The sequence below is a fragment of the Mustelus asterias genome, chromosome X (genome assembly GCF_964213995.1).
Source record: "Mustelus asterias chromosome X, sMusAst1.hap1.1, whole genome shotgun sequence".
Taxonomy (NCBI): Eukaryota; Metazoa; Chordata; class Chondrichthyes; order Carcharhiniformes; family Triakidae; genus Mustelus; species Mustelus asterias.
The window spans coordinates 599699-617324 of NC_135834.1; the positions used below are offsets into that span (position 1 = coordinate 599699).

The window sequence follows — 17626 nt, forward strand, 5'->3', positions numbered from 1 at the left end:
TTGGTGGAATTTGAATTCAATAAAAATCTGGAATTAAAAAATTCTAATGGTGACCATGGAACCATAGTTGATTGCTGTAAAAACCCATCTGATTCACTCTCATGTCCTTTAGGGAAGGAAATCTGCCGTCTTTACCCACTCTGATCTACATGTGACTCCAGACCCACAGCAATGTGATTGACTCTGAAATGCCCTTTGAAATGGCTGACCAGACTACTCAGTTCAAAGGCAATTACGGATGGGCAGTAAATGCTGGCCCAGCCAGCAACACCACGTCCAATGAATAAAAAACCCACAGTCTTAATTCAGGGCAATGCCAGCTGAGTTTGTAAAACATTTCCTCATAATTTAACTTTCCAAATATTGATTGGAACCTTTGTAGGTCAAATAGTTTGGATGGGGCAGTTTTTGTGCAGTGTGTGCGGGAGGGTTTCCTGACACAATATGTGGATAGGCCGACTAGAGGTGAGGCCACATTGGATTTGGTACTGGGAAATGAACCGGGCCAAGTGTTAGATTTGGTTGTGGGAGAGCAATTTGGAGATAGTGACCACAATTCGGTGTCTTTTGTTATTGCAATGGAGAGGGATAGGGCCGTACGGCAGGGCAAGGTTTACAATTGGGGGAGGGGTAATTATGATGCGATTAGGCAAGAATTAGGGGGCATAAGTTGGGAACAGAAACTGTCAGAGAAAGGAACTAATGAAAAGTGGAATTTTTTCAAGGAACAAATACTGGATGTCCTTGATAGGTATGTTCCTGTCAGGCAGGGAGGAAATGGCCGAGTGAGGGAACCATGGTTCACAAAAGAGGTGGAATGTCTTGTGAAAAGGAAGAGGGAAGCTTATGTAGGGATGAGGAAACAAGGTTCAGATGGCTCGATTGAGGGTTACAAGTTAGCAAGGAATGAGCTGAAAAAGGGGCTTAGGAGAGCTAGGAGGGGACATGAGAAGTCCTTGGCGGGTCGGATCAAGGAAAACCCCAAGGCTTTTTACTCTTATGTGAGGAATAAAAGAATGACCAGGGTGAGGTTAGGGCCGGTCAAGGACAGTAGTGGGAACTTGTGTATGGAGTCAGTAGAGATAGGCGAGGTGATGAATGAATACTTTTCTTCAGTGTTCACCAAGGAGAGGGGCCATGTTTTTGAGGAAGAGAAGGTGTTACAGGCTAATAGGCTGGAGGAAATAGATGTTCGGAGGGAGGATGTCTTGGCAGTTTTGAATAAACTGAAGGTCGATAAGTCCCCTGGGCCTGATGAAATGTATCCTAGGATTCTTTGGGAGGCAAGGGATGAGATTGCAGAGCCTTTGGCGTTGATCTTTGGGTCCTTGCTGTCCACGGGGATGGTGCCAGAGGACTGGAGAATGGCGAATGTTGTTCCTCTGTTTGAGAAAGGGAATAGAAATGACCCTGGTAATTATAGACCAGTTAGTCTTACTTCGGTGGTTGGTAAATTGATGGAAAGGGTCCTTAGGGATGGGATTTACGACCATTTAGAAAGATGCGGATTAATCCGAGATAGTCAGCACGGATTCGTGAAGGGCAAGTCGTGCCTCACAAATTTGATAGAATTTTTTGAGGAGGTAACTAAGTGTGTTGATGAAGGTAGGGCAGTTGATGTCATATACATGGATTTTAGTAAGGCGTTTGATAAGGTCCCCCATGGTCGGCTTATGATGAAAGTGAGGAGGTGTGGGATAGAGGGAAAGTTGGCCGATTGGATAGGCAACTGGCTGTCTGACCGAAGACAGAGGGTGGTGGTTGATGGAAAATTTTCGGATTGGAGGCAGGTTGCTAGCGGTGTGCCGCAGGGATCAGTGCTTGGTCCTCTGCTCTTTGTGATTTTTATTAATGACTTAGAGGAGGGGGCTGAAGGGTGGATCAGTAAATTTGCTGATGACACCAAGATTGGTGGAGTAGTGGATGAGGTGGAGGGCTGTTGTAGGCTGCAAAGAGACATAGATAGGATGCAAAGCTGGGCTGAAAAATGGCAAATGGAGTTTAACCCTGATAAATGTGAGGTGATTCATTTTGGTAGGACAAATTTAAATGTGGATTACAGGGTCAAAGGTAGGGTTCTGAAGACTGTGGAGGAACAGAGAGATCTTGGGGTCCATATCCACAGATCTCTAAAGGTTGCCACTCAAGTGGATAGAGCTGTGAAGAAGGCCTGTAGTGTGTTAGCTTTTATTAACAGGGGGTTGGAGTTTAAGAGCCGTGGGGTTATGCTGCAACTGTACAGGACCTTGGTGAGACCACATTTGGAATATTGTGTGCAGTTCTGGTCACCTCACTATAGGAAGGATGTGGAAGCGCTGGAAGGAGTGCAGAGGAGATTTACCAGGATGCTGCCTGGTTTGGAGGGTAGGTCATATGAGGAAAGGTTGAGGGAGCTAGGGCTATTCTCTCTGGAGCGGAGGAGGCTGAGGGGAGACTTAATAGAGGTGTATAAAATGATGAAGGGGATAGATAGAGTGAACGTTCAAAGACTATTTCCTCGGGTGGATGGAGCTATTACAAGGGGGCATAACTATAGGGTTCGTGGTGGGAGATACAGGACGGATATCAGAGGTAGGTTCTTTACGCAGAGAGTGGTTGGGGTGTGGAATGGACTGCCTGCAGTGATAGTGGAGTCAGACACTTTAGAAACATTTAAGCGGTTATTGGACAGGCACATGGAGCACACCAGGATGATAGGGAGTGGGATAGCTTGATCTTGGTTTCAGATAAAGCTCGGCACAACATCGTGGGCCGAAGGGCCTGTTCTGTGCTGTACTGTTCTATGTTCTATGTTCTATCCAGTTCTGCCTCCAAAATATTCAAAGACTCTGCTTTCACTGCCTTTTGAGGAAGATGTTTCCTGAGATTCACAAGGAGAAAGAAATTCTCCTCATCTCTCTCTGAAAATGGACGACCCCTTATTTTTAAACAGTGACCGCCTAGTTCTAGATTCACCGACAAGAGGCCATAAGGAATAGAACACTGGAGCCGAGTCTTTATACACTGAGGGACACCTATAAGCCTATTGTGCAACTCCAAAACAACAACAGCCTTTTCAGTCTGCTGCTGTAAATGAACACCAGTGAATCTCTGATTAATACACCTCAGTACAGTTGATGTACTGTATAGAAGCTGGGTTCTAGTTAACATAAGAAATAGGAGCAGGAGTAGGCCATCTAGCCTCTCGAGCCTGCCCCGCCATTCAATAAGATCATGGCTGATCTGATAGTGGTTTAGTTCCAAAGAACAATACAGCACAGGAACAGGCCCTTCGGCCCTCCAGGCCCGTGCCGCTCCCTGGTCCAAACTAGACCATTCTTTTGTATCCCTCCATTCCCACTCCGTTCATATGGCTGTCTAGATAAGTCTTAAACGTTCCCAGTGTGTCCGCCTCCACCACCTTGCCTGGCAGCGCATTCCAGGCCCCCACCACCCTCTGTGTAAAATATGTCCTTCTGATATCTGTGTTAAACCTCCCCCCCCCCCCCCCCCCCCCCCCCCCCCCCGCCCCCCCCCTTCACCTTGAACCTATGACCCCTCGTCCCTCGTGAACATCACCACCCACCTGGGGAAAAGCTTCCCACCGTTCACCCTATCTATGCCTTTCATAATTTTATACACCTCTATTAAGTCTCCCCTCATCCTCCGTCTTTCCAGGGAGAACAACCCCAGTTTACCCAATCTCTCCTCATAACTAAGCCCCTCCATACCAGGCAACATCCTGGTAAACCTCCTCTGTACTCTCTCCAAAGCCTCCACGTCCTTCTGGTAGTGTGGCAACCAGAACTGGACGCAGTATTCCAAATGCGGCCGAACCAACGTTCTATACATCTGCAACATCAGACCCCAACTTTTATACTCTATGCCCCGTCCTATAAAGGCAAGCATGCCATATGCCTTCTTCACCACCTTCTCCACCTGTGACGTCACCTTCAAGGATCTGTGGACTTGCACACCCAGGTCCCTCTGCGTATCTACACCCTTTATGGTTCTGCCATTTATCGTATAGCTCCTCCCTACATTATTTCTACCAAAATGCATCACTTCTCATTTATCAGGATTGAACTCCATCTGCCATTTCTTTGCCCAAATTTCCAGCCTATCTATATCCTTTTGTAGCTTCTGACAATGCTCCTCACTATCTGCAAGTCCTGCCAATTTTGTGTCGTCCGCAAACTTACTGATCACCCCAGTTACACCTTCTTCCAGATCGTTTATATAAATCACAAACAGCAGAGGTCCCAATACAGAGCCCTGCGGAACACCACTAGTCACAGGCCTCCAGCCGGAAAAAGACCCTTCCACTACCACCCTCTGTCTTCTGTGACCAAGCCAGTTCTCCACCCATCTAGCCACCTCCCCCTTTATCCCATGAGATCCAACCTTTTTCACCAGCCTACCATGAGGGACTTTGTCAAACGCTTTACTAAAGTCCATATAGACAACATCCACGGCCCTTCCCTCGTCAACCATTCTGGTCACTTCTTCAAAAAACTCCACCAGGTTAGTGAGGCATGACCTCCCTCTCACAAAACCATGCTGACTATCGTTAATGAGTTTATTCCTTTCTAAATGCGCATACATCCTATCTCTAAGAATCTTCTCCAACAACTTCCCCACCACGGACGTCAAGCTCACCGGCCTATAATTACCCGGGTTATCCTTCCTACCCTTCTTAAATAACGGGACCACATTAGCTATCCTCCAATCCTCTGGGACCTCACCTGCGTCCAGTGACTAGACAAAAATTTGCGTCAGAGGCCCAGCGATTTCATCTCTCATCTCCCTGAGCAGCCTTGGATAGATTCCATCAGGCCCTGGGGATTTGTCAGTCTTTATATTCTCTAACAAACCTAACACTTCCTCCCTTGTAATGGAGATTTTCTCCAACAGTTCAACACTCCCCTCCGAGACACTCCCAGTCAACACATCCCTCTCCTTTGTGAATACCGACGCAAAGTATTCATTTAGGATCTCCCCTACTCCTTTGGGCTCCAAGCATAATTCCCCACTTTTGTCCCTGAGAGGTCCGATTCTTTCCCTGACAACCCTTTTGTTCCTAACGTATGAATAAAATGCCTTGGGATTCTCCTTAATCCTGTCTGCCAAGAACATTTCATGACCCCTTTTTGCCCTTCTAATTCCCCGTTTGAGTTCTTTCCTACTTTCTTTGTACTCCTCCAGAGCTCCCTCCGTTTTTAGCTGCCTGGACCTAACATACGCCTCTCTTTTCTTTTTGACCAGTCCCTCAATTTCCCTGGTTATCCACGGTTCTCGAATCCTACCCTTCCTATCCTTTTTTACAGGCACATGCCTGTCCTGTAGCCCTAACAACTGTTCCTTAAAAGACTCCCACATGCCAGATGTGGATTTACCCTCAAACAGCCTCTCCCAATCAAGAGCTGCCAATTTCTGCCTAATCCCACTAAAGGTAGCCTTCCCCCAATCCAACACCTTACCCTTGGGACACCACTCATCCTTTTCCCACGTCCGTGGTAGGGAAGTTGTTGGAGAGGATTCTTAGAGACAGGATGTATGTGCATTTAGAACGGAACAATCTCATTAGTGACAGACAGCATGGTTTTGTAAGAGGGAGGTCGTGCCGTACAAATTTGGTGGAGTTTTTTGAGGAAGTGACAAAAACGGTTGATGAAGGAAGGGCCGTGGATGTCGTCTATATGGATTTCAGTAAGGCATTTGACAAAGTCCCACATGGCAGGTTGGTTAAGAAGGTTAAGGCTCATGGGATACAAGGAGAAGTGGCTAGATGGGTGGAGAACTGGCTTGGCCATAGGAGACAGAGGGTAGTGGTCGAAGGGTCTTTTTCCGGCTGGAGGTCTGTGACCAGTGGTGTTCCGCAGGGCTCTGTACTGGGGCCTCTGCTATTTGTGATATATATAAATGATTTGGAAGAAGGTGTAACTGGTGTAATCAGCAAGTTTGCGGATGACACGAAGATGGCTGGACTTGCGGGTAGCGAAGAGCATTGTCGGGCAATACAGCAGGATATAGATAGGCTGGAAAATTGGGCGGAGATGTGGCAGATGGAGTTTAATCCGGATAAATGCGAAGTGATGCATTTTGGAAGAAATAATGTAGGGAGGAGTTATACAATAAATGGCAGAGTCATCAGGAGTATAGAAACACAGAGGGACCTAGGTGTGCAAGTCCACAAATCCTTGAAGGTGGCAACACCGGTGGAGAAGGCATATGGTATGCTTGCCTTTATAGGACGGGGTATAGAGTATAAAAGCTGGAGTCTGATGATGCAGCTGTATAGAACGCTGGTTAGGCCACATTTGGAGTACTGCGTCCAGTTCTGGTCGCCGCACTACCAGAAGGACGTGGAGGCGTTAGAGAGAGTGCAGAGAAGGTTTACCAGGATGTTGCCTGGTATGGAGGGTCTTAGCTATGAGGAGAGATTGGGTAAACTGGGGTTGTTCTCCCTGGAAAGACGGAGAATGAGGGGAGATCTAATAGAGGTGTACAAGGTTATGAAGGGGATAGATAGGGTGAACGGTGGGAAGCTTTTTCTCAGGTCGGAGGTGACGATCACGAGGGGTCACGGGCTCAAGGTGAGAGGGGCGAAGTATAACTCAGATATCAGAGGGATGTTTTTTACACAGAGAGTGGTGGGGGCCTGGAATGCGCTGCCAAGTAGGGTGGTGGAGGCAGGCACGCTGACATCGTTTAAGACTTACCTGGATAGTCAGATGAGCAGCCTGGGAATGGAGGGATACAAACGATTGGTCTAGTTGGACCAAGGAGCAGCACAGGCCTGGAGGGCCGAAGGGCCTGTTTCCTGTGCTGTACTGTTCTTTGTTGTTCTTTTCCATCACTATCCTAAAGCTAACAGAATTGTGGTCACTATTTGCCACATGTTCCCCTACCGAAACTTTGAAGACCTGACCAGGCTCATTCCCCAGTACTAGGTCCAGTATAGCCCCCTCCCTAGTCGGGCTATCTACATATTGTTCCAAAGAACCCTCCTGTACGCATTTTACAAATTCCTCCCCATTCAGAGTCCCAGCTCTCCGCGATTTCCAGTCTATACCAGGGAAATTGAAGTCTCCCACTACAACAACCCTATTTTTCCTGCACCTATCCAGTATCTCTTGACATATCCGTTCTTCCACTTCCCTTGGGCTGTTGGGGGGCCTGTAGTACACCCCCAACATAGTGACTGCACCCTTCCTGTTTCTAAGCTCCACCCAGAGTGACTCGTTACACGACCCCTCTGAATTGTCCTCCCTCTGCACCGCTGTAATATGCCCTCCAACTAATACTGCTACTCCCCCACCTCTTTTGGCCCCTCCTCTGTCTCGCCTAAAACACTTGTACCCCGGAATATTCAGCTGCCAGTCCTGTCCCTCTTTCAACCAAGTCTCTGTCACCGCAACCACATCCAAATTCCTCGTGCGCATTAAGGCCCTGCCCGCTTACCCGCCCGCTCCCCATAACCCTTAATTCCCTTATTGATCAGAAATCTATCTACCTGTGACTTAAACATATTTAACGAGGTAGCCTCCACTGCTTCAATGGGCAGAGAATTCCAGAGATTCACTACCCTCTGAGAGAAGAAGTTCCTCCTCAACTCTGTTCTAAACTGACTCCCCCTTATTTTGAGGCTGTGTCCTCTAGTTCTTGTTTCCTTTCTAAGTGGAAAGAATCTCTCTGCCTCTACCCTGTCTAGCCCCTTCATTATCTTATATGTCTCTATAAGATCACCCCTCAGCCTTCTAAACTCCAACAAGTACAGGCCCAATCTACTCAATCTCTCCTTGTAAGCTAAGCCCCTCATCTCCGGTATCAACCTGGTGAACCTTCTCTGTACTCCCTCCAAGGCCAATATATCCTTGCGCAAATAAGGGGACCAAAATTGCACACAGTATTCTAGTTGCGGCCTCACCAGTACCTTGTACAATTGCAGCAAGACCTCCCTGCTTTTATACTCCATCCCCTTCACGATAAAGGCCAACATTCCATTTGCCTTCTTGATCACCTGCAAACTGAGTTTTTGCGATTCATGCACAAGGACCCCCAGGTCCCTCTGCATGTTGTAATTTTTCACTATTTAAATAATAGTCCATTTTACTATTATTCCTTCCAAAGTGGATAACCTCACACTCGTCAACGTTATACTCCATCTGCCAGATCCTCGCCCACTCACTTAGCCTATCCAAATCTCTCTGCAGACTTTCCGCATCCTCCACGCAATTCGAAATAGATAGAAGTGGTTCTAGGCTGTACTATAACCTGGAGATTCAAGTGATTGTTATAAATAACTATCAATAGTGTCATTTGAACCATTCAGTGAAATTACTAGCTCATAATTGCTCCAAGGCTATTCATTAACTGTCTCAATTGTAAGCATGCAGCAGGTGTAGTTAACAACAAGGTGTAGTTAATATCATCGCTTGATAATCTCACTGTAATCTACTCTTCACTTTGCTGGGCATGAGCCTTGGTTGCACAGATGCTGACTGTAGCATACTGCAATTCAAAAAGCATCTTCTGTCTCTTTTGGTTGGGTTAGTTATCAGATACACACGGTGCAAAATGCTCATAGTTTTTGCATTTTATTTCAGTGAACAAACACAAGTGGTGGCGCAACCCATGGTCCCTTCGCCAGTGCCGCAGTCTTGTGTTGTGTGCACTACTCCTGAAATGCCAGGATGGCCACAAGTCCCATGCAATCCAAGTAACATCAGCTATGATAAGTAAGTGTCCAAGTTGTTTTTAATAACTGATATTACCCATTTTAATTTTGAATTTCTGTTCCCACTACATGTATTTTTAATTCTTTTCCTCTTTTTGCGATAACTCTCATCGTCCTCTTGTACTAGTTCTCTTCCTTCCCCTCAAAGTAATTCACACTCCCACTTGCACTGGTGTCTGCTACCTTGCCATCCTTTTTGGATGTCATAATCTGAGGGGATAATTTTCTCTGTTCCTGAGGGATGAATGTCCTGCCTCCAGTTTATTAATGGTCAGTCTGCAGGACAGCTATTCTCCACCCCACACCTCCCACACAACCCTGACCTTTCAGCCAGGGGATGGAGAGGGAAGGGAGTGCAGGGATCCTGGTGCTCTAAATTCAGTATGAAATATGAACAGAGCGCTGCATCATTTTTGAACAAGAATGATAAAGTGATTGGTGAAAGTGCAAGATCTGTTACGATAAATAGTTTGTGTGATTGTTCAGCAGAGGATATTTTATATTTAATAGCAATCTGCTCACAATATTACCTAATGTCATCAGCACCTTTTACGGTTTAATCAAGTCACGGCCAGTTTAAAATATAATTCTCTTCTCTTCTAACAGGGGAGATGCTCCAATTGCCTCTTCCATTTCATTACTTCCTAATATGATGACAACCGTGAATCAGGGTGAAGACTTTCCAAATGCAATTCAGTGGTCAGTTCTGTTTCTAAAGCTTCAGCTTTTGTCTGTGACAGTTAAGAACCTTGAATCTCACTTATGAACTTTGTAATTTTGCTATTTTCCTCTGCAGTCCTGCCTGATATGGCCATAGAGGCCATTTTTCTTGTACCTCGAGCTCCATTTCCCTCTCTGCATGTCTGCTAGATTTCTGTAGGTGAAGGAAGATGCCGAATTGGGGTGTTGCTTTACACTTCAATTGCATGCACCTACCTTTGTTGACATACAAAACTAGTAGCTAACTACTTTAGGGCTCTTCTCTTTTAATGCCCCTCATTGTCTTCTTGGATGTTTCCGCATCACTGTCCAATTTTTGTTGGCAGTAGTAGGCACCTTCTTGGCACCAGGAATCCTACCCCTTGACTCAGGAAAATGGGTTGGGCAGCAGAGTTGGAGGGACAGCAGAAATTCTCCCTGCCAGTACGCTAGGGTAATCCAGTTCCACGTTTTTGACTCAATGCATGCTAATATTCTCATGAAAGTGGTTCTGCAATATATCAAAGGCTGATTAGAATTTGCCTTTATATTGCAGGGCAGATTCAATGCACTGTCAACAATGTGGAAACATCACTTGTGCAAGATCACTCATTATGCATTAGTTGCATAATGCAAAGTTGCATTAGTTTCTGGGCACGGACCTTCCCAAATGTCAGCAGTAGGTTGTACAGACCAACATTGCAGGGCAATGCAAACAGGCCAAGACCCCCAGTTCATCTGCAACCAAATCAAAATATTGGCATGTAGTGTCTCACACTGCCAGGACAAGAGCATTTTCTGGCACTGCTTATTGGAAACTCATCTCATGATATTATTGCCTCCAGAGGTATCTCTAATGTAAGCATGGATCTAGAAAAGAGTTGATAGCGTGCCCACATATTCCACAATGGAAATGCACCATCCGCCATATTGGTAAAAGTGAAATAAAAAGGGCTTCCATAGCCCATGACTGAAATAGACATTTAATTCCTTTGTACAATCAGCGATTTTCAAACTAACCACTGGAGGGCACTAATAAAAATATTGTGGAGTAGAATGGGCCTAGTTTTTCCTTTAGCAGTCTCGAGGGCTGTTCAATCTGCTCCTCATCCCAGCAGTGGCCAGACATTTCCCAGCAGTGGCTGACATTTCCATGTGCCTCACTAAATGCACTTGTTTAAATGAGACACAAGGCCCAATGGACTTACCTGTTCCATCGTAGGAATTGTTCCTTGTGCCCAGTTTGCACTTGTAGGCTGACTGTGTCCAACTTAATCAACTTGGTGTCAAAAGTTAAAGGATTCAGGCGCTGTAGTGGACGTCTGCTAACAATTGATCTAGATTCTCTTTCCCTGACCTTTCCAGGTAATTTAACAACTAAACATAACTACTTTAAGTTTGAAACATATTTTTACCACTTGCCAAAAGGGACTGGTCTTTTAATTGGAACCTCCATGTTTCACAAGTTAGGTTAGGTTCAGGTTCCTTCTCCTTCCGCTGCTCATTGATTCAAATTGTTGCATTTATCATTATACCATGCTTTTTGCTCAATTTCCATTGACTTTCTTATGGGAACATTTTTGTTTGAAGAGTGTTTCATCATTCAAAGTCACTTTCTGAGACAAGTTCAGGATGCCTTGGAAAAAGCATAGTTGAAATTCTGTGTTGCCCTTATTAATCTGCCTGTGTCATTCGGGTGCACAAAGTGCCCTGATAACTCGCCTCAAGTTGGCTACTCTTCTAAGAGCCTAGACTGTGAATGACATAAAGTATTTGTTCTGTGGAGAACACCATGTTAGGCCCAGCCATGTCCTCACCCATGCAGATACACTATCCTGTAGGGTTCACAGGATATTGACTTAACTCTCAAGCTTGTGATTGATTTGATTTATTATTGTCACATGTATTAGTGTACAGTGAGAAATATTGTTTCTTGCATGCTATACAAAGCATACCGTTCATAGAGAAGGAAAGGAGAGAGTGCAGAATGTAGTGTTGCAGTCATAGCTAGGGTGTAGAGAAAGATCAACTTAGTGCGAGGTAGGTCCATTCAAAAGTCTGACAGCAGCAGGGAAGAAGCTGTTCTTGAGTTGGTTGGTACGTGACCTCAGACTTTTGTATCTTTTTCCCTACGGAAGAAGGTGGGGCCCTTAATTATGCTGGCTGCTTTTTCAAGTCAATGGGAAGTGTAGAGAGTCAATGAATGGGAGGCTGGTTTGTGTGATGGATTGGACTACATTCACGACCTTTTGTAGTTTCTTGCGGTCAGAGCAGGAGCCATACCAAGCTGTGATACAACCAGAAAGAATGCTTTCTATGGTGCATCTGTAAACGTTGGTGAGAATTAACAGTACAGACCAACTATCAATCCTGAAACTTTCCTGGTTTGTACGGCTCAATGTCTCACACGATATTATTACCTACTGAGCAAACGAGAACGCAAGGCCTCTATTTAATTGCTTATTAGGCTACATATGCAGCTGGAGTAACTCTCTCCCTCTTTGATGTCTCCCTATCATTTTATGCCCAAGTTCGTGAATTCTGGATAATCATAAGCATGACCTTATAGTTGATGTGCAGTGCCATAATATATTGCAGCATTTTTGAAGATAAGTAAGGGGTTATACTCTCTCCTTAAAGCTTTGCTCTTATACTCCAGGTTCTTATTGTTCAAATTCATACGTAATACGTTTGTCTTGTTACATAACCTGACAAACACTTCTTTTTCTTTTCCTTTTCCTTTGGAAAAGCAGCCATCTCATTGATCCATACAGAGCTGAGAATGATATGGAAATGAACTTTGAAAATGATCCGCAGTTTGTAAGAGGGTAAGCCAAATTAATGTATTTAGACCCTTGCTTTTAGTTGTAGGTAAGACCCCACATTGACCATCATGAACATTCAATCCCTCCACCACCGACACACAGTGGCAGCAGTGTGTACCATCTACAAGATGCACTGCAGCAGCTTTCCAAGGCCCCTTCGACAGCACTTTCCAAGCCCATGACCTCTACCACCTAGAAGGATAAGTTTGAGCAGACACATCGGAACGCCACCACCTGCAAGTTCCCTTCCAAGCCACACACCATCCTGACTTGGAATTATATTGCTGTTCCTTCATTGTTACTGGGTCAAGATCCTGGAACTCCAAAGATGTGCGGATTAGGTTGATTGGCTATGCTATATTGACCCTAGTGTCAGGGGGATTAGTAGGGTAAATGTGTGGTATTACAGGAATCGGGCCTGGGTGAGATTGTGGTCGGTACAGACTCGATGGGCCGAATGGCCTCTCTCTATACTGTGGGGATTCTATGAACTCCCTTCCTAACAGCACCTTCATCACACACACTGCAGCAATTCAAGAAGGCAGCTCATTACCACCTACTCAAGAGCATTGGGGAACGGCAATAAATGTTGGCCTAGACAGCAACCTACGCATCCATGAATGATTTTACAAAAAGGACCCAAAGTATTCAAAGTTAGGACAAGAAAATATTACCCCACACGTTGTATTGACGCACGCTTGTATACTTGAGTCAGAAGGTTCTGAGTTTTTTCAGGACTTGAGCAAATAATCTAGGCTGGCTTTTCGATGGAATATTAAGGGAATTGGAATGCTTATAATAGGTTTTATGGCACTTTTATTTTTGAGATTTCTCCCAGTATCCAGTTTATGAAGAACTTGCAGGTTATTTTCCAAACTCAGCTCTGTGTCTACTTCAGCCAAAAGGAGTTCATATAGTTGACAGGTTGACCTAGTTCCCACGGTTAGAAAAGAGATCACTGATGCAACCAGTCTTTTCTACTGGAGAAATCACCAATGGAAAAGTAATGCATGGGTTCTACCCACAGCTAAAGAAGCACCAAGAAGTGGGGCAGCCCCCATCCTGAGGGTCCACTCCACCCATCCTTTCATCCCCACACCATGTCCAAGTGAAGGCAGTCAAGCACCAACAAGTCAGCACAGATCCACTGATTCCCCAAAAAGCACTTTGAATCGCAAAGTACTGCAGCTGCTGGAAATTTGAAATAAAAACAGGAAGCGCTGGAAAAACAATTAACATTTTGAGTCCAATATGACTCCTTGGAACCTGCATTGCTAGCAACCACATTGTTCAAAACCCACAAGCATGCATTGCACTCCACATAGCTCAAACCAAAGTAAGATTATTTATTAATTTCAATATTAAATACAACTTGTAACTGGAATTCGTTTTTTAAATTTGAAAATCTTAATACATGACTCCAGTTTTAGAAACACCAGTATCACATTCTGATTTTTTTTTTGTCTCTCTTAGTGTGGATAACATTCCTATTCCCTCGGAGTTGGAGCTGAATGCACTCCTGAACATGAACACAGTGGATATGTCGCTTGTAAATTCGACTGAGTTTTGAAATGTTTGCGTGTTTAGGAAAGAGCGTTCTCAAGTGCCAAGTTATACAGGTGGCTTTTGTCACGAAAAGTGCTCAATTATGTCAGTGGTTGAGCTTTGAACTAAGATTTCTATTCACTCAATTATGCATTTTGCTGTAAAAACTGCAAAATTTGTAGTTAAAACCCAATTTAACCATCTGTTAATAGACAATTTTCTTCTCTTTCCCTGTAAGGGAACTGTCTACATCTGATTGGTGGTGTCTGATGCCACAGAAAAGTCCAGGCCACCTTCTCAATTTCAACAGCATTAATGTTTGGAGATGCTGAGTGGAGGGCAGACACTTTGTTCAAATCTGTGGCCAAAGAAAAGCAGTTGGCATATTTGGGAGCCTTGTGCATTTAAAATTGAAATGAAATTGAACATAAACTTTGTTAGTATTGGAAACTTAGTCCAGTCAAATCTGTTTAAAGCCAATATTTTCATGAATCCGATTAGCGATGTTGGCTGAATTTAGCCCAGAATAAAGTAAACAAGTTTGTAAGACTGAGAATTGACTCGATGATCTGAGAAGATGCTGTGGTTTCCTTGCTATGAGATTCTTGTTTTTTGGGTAGACAAGCTGATGTGCTGTTCGATAGCATCTATCAAACCTTCATGGCAGTCTGCTGATGACTTTCTGAAAAAAAGAATTTAGTTGAATTAAGCAGTGTAAATAACAGAACAAAGTGAAAATTTAGTACTTAATTCAAATTCTCAAGACAATTCAAAGCAATATAATATCAATATCTCCTAGCCTGGAAGAGTCACCCACCTATTGACAGCCACAAAGAAGCTTTATTTTCTAATTAAATATTTAAAGAATATTGTATACTTGCAATGAAACAAAAATCCCAAGTTTCAAATTTTGTGTATTTTTAAAAAAATTAATCTACAAATTTAACAGATTGTTTGTGTAATAAGTCAGGAAGTCTGACTGGAAAGGAACATAGTTTGTTATAGAATGCAAAGTAAAACCACTACTGTGGTGTACACACACTAGTCCTTGTCTGGGACTACAGTTCAGCAGGCCCAGTCCTGGGCCTGTCTTATAAAAGGCTCAGGTAATGAGTTCCAGCTGGGCAGGCCACTGCCTGTTACCAGGGGAACTCGTACTCAATGAACTTCACAGGGAGATCAATCCGTGATTCCCCATGGACCTCGTGGGTGTTATCACAGGTAGTAAATTGACAGTCTCATTCAGAGACTACGGCACGGCTAGTGTGGAGAAACTGATGCAGTTAGTGGAGCGAAACATGTTTTATAGATGATGTACTGCAGAAGACGGGGGAAATAGCAGTAGTCCATTTTAGCAGTTGCGACTTCAACATCTGAAGGATGCAAGAGCCAATTATTTTTTTAAAGCTTTTTTTTTAAAGAGGTGAGGGGACCATTTAAAATCATTGCACTAAATGGAGCTTTCAATGGACTTGTGGTAAGGTTTACTATGTATTGTATGTTTGTTTTGCAGCGTTATTCAATTGGTTAATGTTAAAATCTGTATACTAGTATAGATATTTTCAAGTGCCATAGGCCACAAGTGCCACAAGATTCTAGTTACACAGTTAAAATTAGTCTTGCAAAACATTTCCCCCCAAAAGACTCCCTACTTGGTCAGACCCAAAAGTAAACACCTTCCAGGCAACACTCCTTATAATTATAAAAATCCAGTAATATTACCCAAAGCAAACCGCTGTAGCTTTAATAAAGGCATACTGCATGACCCCTCAAACTTGCTTCCATTCTACTGTGGAAATCCAAAAGATTTCAGAACAAGACTGCTTTTTGCAGCCCAAGACTTTACTGGCTTGACTGGATGGCTGATTCATACTGCACCTTCTCCTAGCCCAGTTGTTTCCAGATCTTTCTCATACAACCAGCACCTAATCAACCTTTCAGTGATGTGAATAGTCTAGAACTTCAAAAAGATGTAATCGGATTGGTGGAATTGGCAGATAAGTGGCAGGTGCAATTTAATGCAGAGAAATGTGAGGTCATTCATTTTGGTAGAGAAAGGCAATACAAGATGAAGGTGAATTCTCCGGTCTCTCGCCCCATTGCTGCTGCCAGCGAGAATGGAGAATTTGACGCTCAGCCTAGCCTCTGTTCACAGCAGTAGGACTGGAGAATCCCAGCTGCAGATGAGGTCAGAGAATTCTGGCCGAAGGATACAATTTTAAAGGAGGTGCAGGAGCAGAGGAATCTGATTGTATATGTGCATAAATCATTGAATGTGGCAGGACAGATTGAGAGAGCAGTTAATAAGCCAAGGATGCTGTATGCTTTTATCAAACGGGTATAAAGTACGAAAGTAAGGAGATTACGTTAAGCTTGTATAGAACACTGGTTCGGCCTCAACTGGGGTATTGTATCCTGTCCTGGGCGTCACACTTTAAGAAGGATGTGAAAGCTTTAGTGAGAGAGCAGAAAAGATTCATGAAAATGGTTCCAGAGTTGAGGAACTTCAGTTACATAAAGATTGGAGAAGAGAAGATTAAGAGGAGGTTTGATACAGGTATTAAAAACTATGAGGGATCTGGACAGAGTAGATAGGTTAAAACTGCTTCCATTGGTGGAAGGAAAGAGAACCAGAGGGCACAGATTTAAGGTAATTGGCTAAAGAAGCAATGGAAACATAAGGAAAAACCTTTTTACACTTTGGTTAGGATCTGCCTATGAGTGTGGCAGAGGCAGGTTCAATTGGCAATTAAGAGGGAATTGGATTATCATGTGAAAAGGAAGAATGTGCAGAGTCACGGCAAGAAGGCCAGGGTGTTTGGCACTCAGTAAATTGCTCCTTTGGAGAGCCAGAGCAGACACAATGGACCAAATGGTCGCCTTCTGTGCTGTAACCATTGTGATTCTGTAAAATAACATTTATTTGGTTAATGTAATTTTCACACAAATCAAGAACATGAGGCACAGATTATGAAGTACATGAGTGACTCATTGATCCCACTCCTCCCATTATCTCTGTACATTCTACCCTATCATGGCCTCTACCCACCCGTTTAATCCAATCCAGAATATGCATCCACTTTAACATTTTAGCAACTCAAACTTGGTTTGCTGCCCTCCACAGAGAACTTTTCCCCTCATTCCTCAATTGTTTCAGTCTATACCTATCTATATATAAACTGAGTCTGATGCAAAAGCAAATGGCCTGTTTTTATTTGCCCTGTTACATTAGCTTATAGGAGTTAGCATGCTACAATTTGGCTACCTGAAATGCTGCCCTCTCCAGATTCCATGGAGGCAACTTCTTGATTGACCTCTACTTGTATGATAGTAAGTATCAGAGTTTTTGTAATCCTCTGTGCATATTATGAAATCATAATCCTGGATTGAATTTTGTGGGGGCTTGACCTTATACAATCATTTAAATTTGGTGCATTTTCATTTTGTCATTAATGCTGTTTGTTTGTAGCTTGTTTTCTCTATTGGTGCCGTAGCTCATTTTCCATTTGCACTTGCTGTTTAAGACATAATTATTCATACAAGGTGAATGCTGCCAGCCTGTATAAAGGCTGAAATAAAAGTCCTAGATTTTAGATAATACAACACGCCTGTCTTATTTTATTTTTCCTCTGATGGGTGCTGATTCTTGCTGCATACAGATCCAACTGTTCAATTTCCTTCAAAATAAATAAAGAGCTTCCATGTACAGAGCATCTATCACAACCTCAATGTCAGAAGTGCTTAATGAATTACTCTTGAAGTGTTACTTATAATGGAAATAAAATGACAACCAATTTGTACACCAAAAGCTCTCACAAACAGTAATGTGATAATGAAG

The 17626-nt window shown here is 43.7% G+C and overlaps 1 protein-coding gene across 3 annotated transcripts in view; it reads left to right on the forward strand.

Annotated features, from left to right (window-relative positions):
- LOC144481968 (signal transducer and activator of transcription 5B-like) overlaps positions 1 to 17391 on the forward strand; it is a 142149-nt gene extending 124758 nt beyond the window's left edge. Inside the window, exons 18-21 of one of the 3 annotated variants that reach the window (XM_078201175.1) lie at positions 8589 to 8720; positions 9326 to 9418; positions 12172 to 12246; positions 13717 to 17391. In XM_078201175.1, the coding sequence (XP_078057301.1) occupies positions 8589 to 8720; positions 9326 to 9418; positions 12172 to 12246; positions 13717 to 13813 (397 nt within the window). In that variant the 3' untranslated portion in view covers positions 13814 to 17391. Of the gene's footprint in view, positions 1 to 8588; positions 8721 to 9325; positions 9419 to 12168; positions 12247 to 13716 lie in introns of all 3 variants that reach the window. The other 2 variants (XM_078201174.1, XM_078201176.1) reach the window with 2 other exon arrangements.
- Positions 17392 to 17626: the final 235 nt, after the last annotated feature.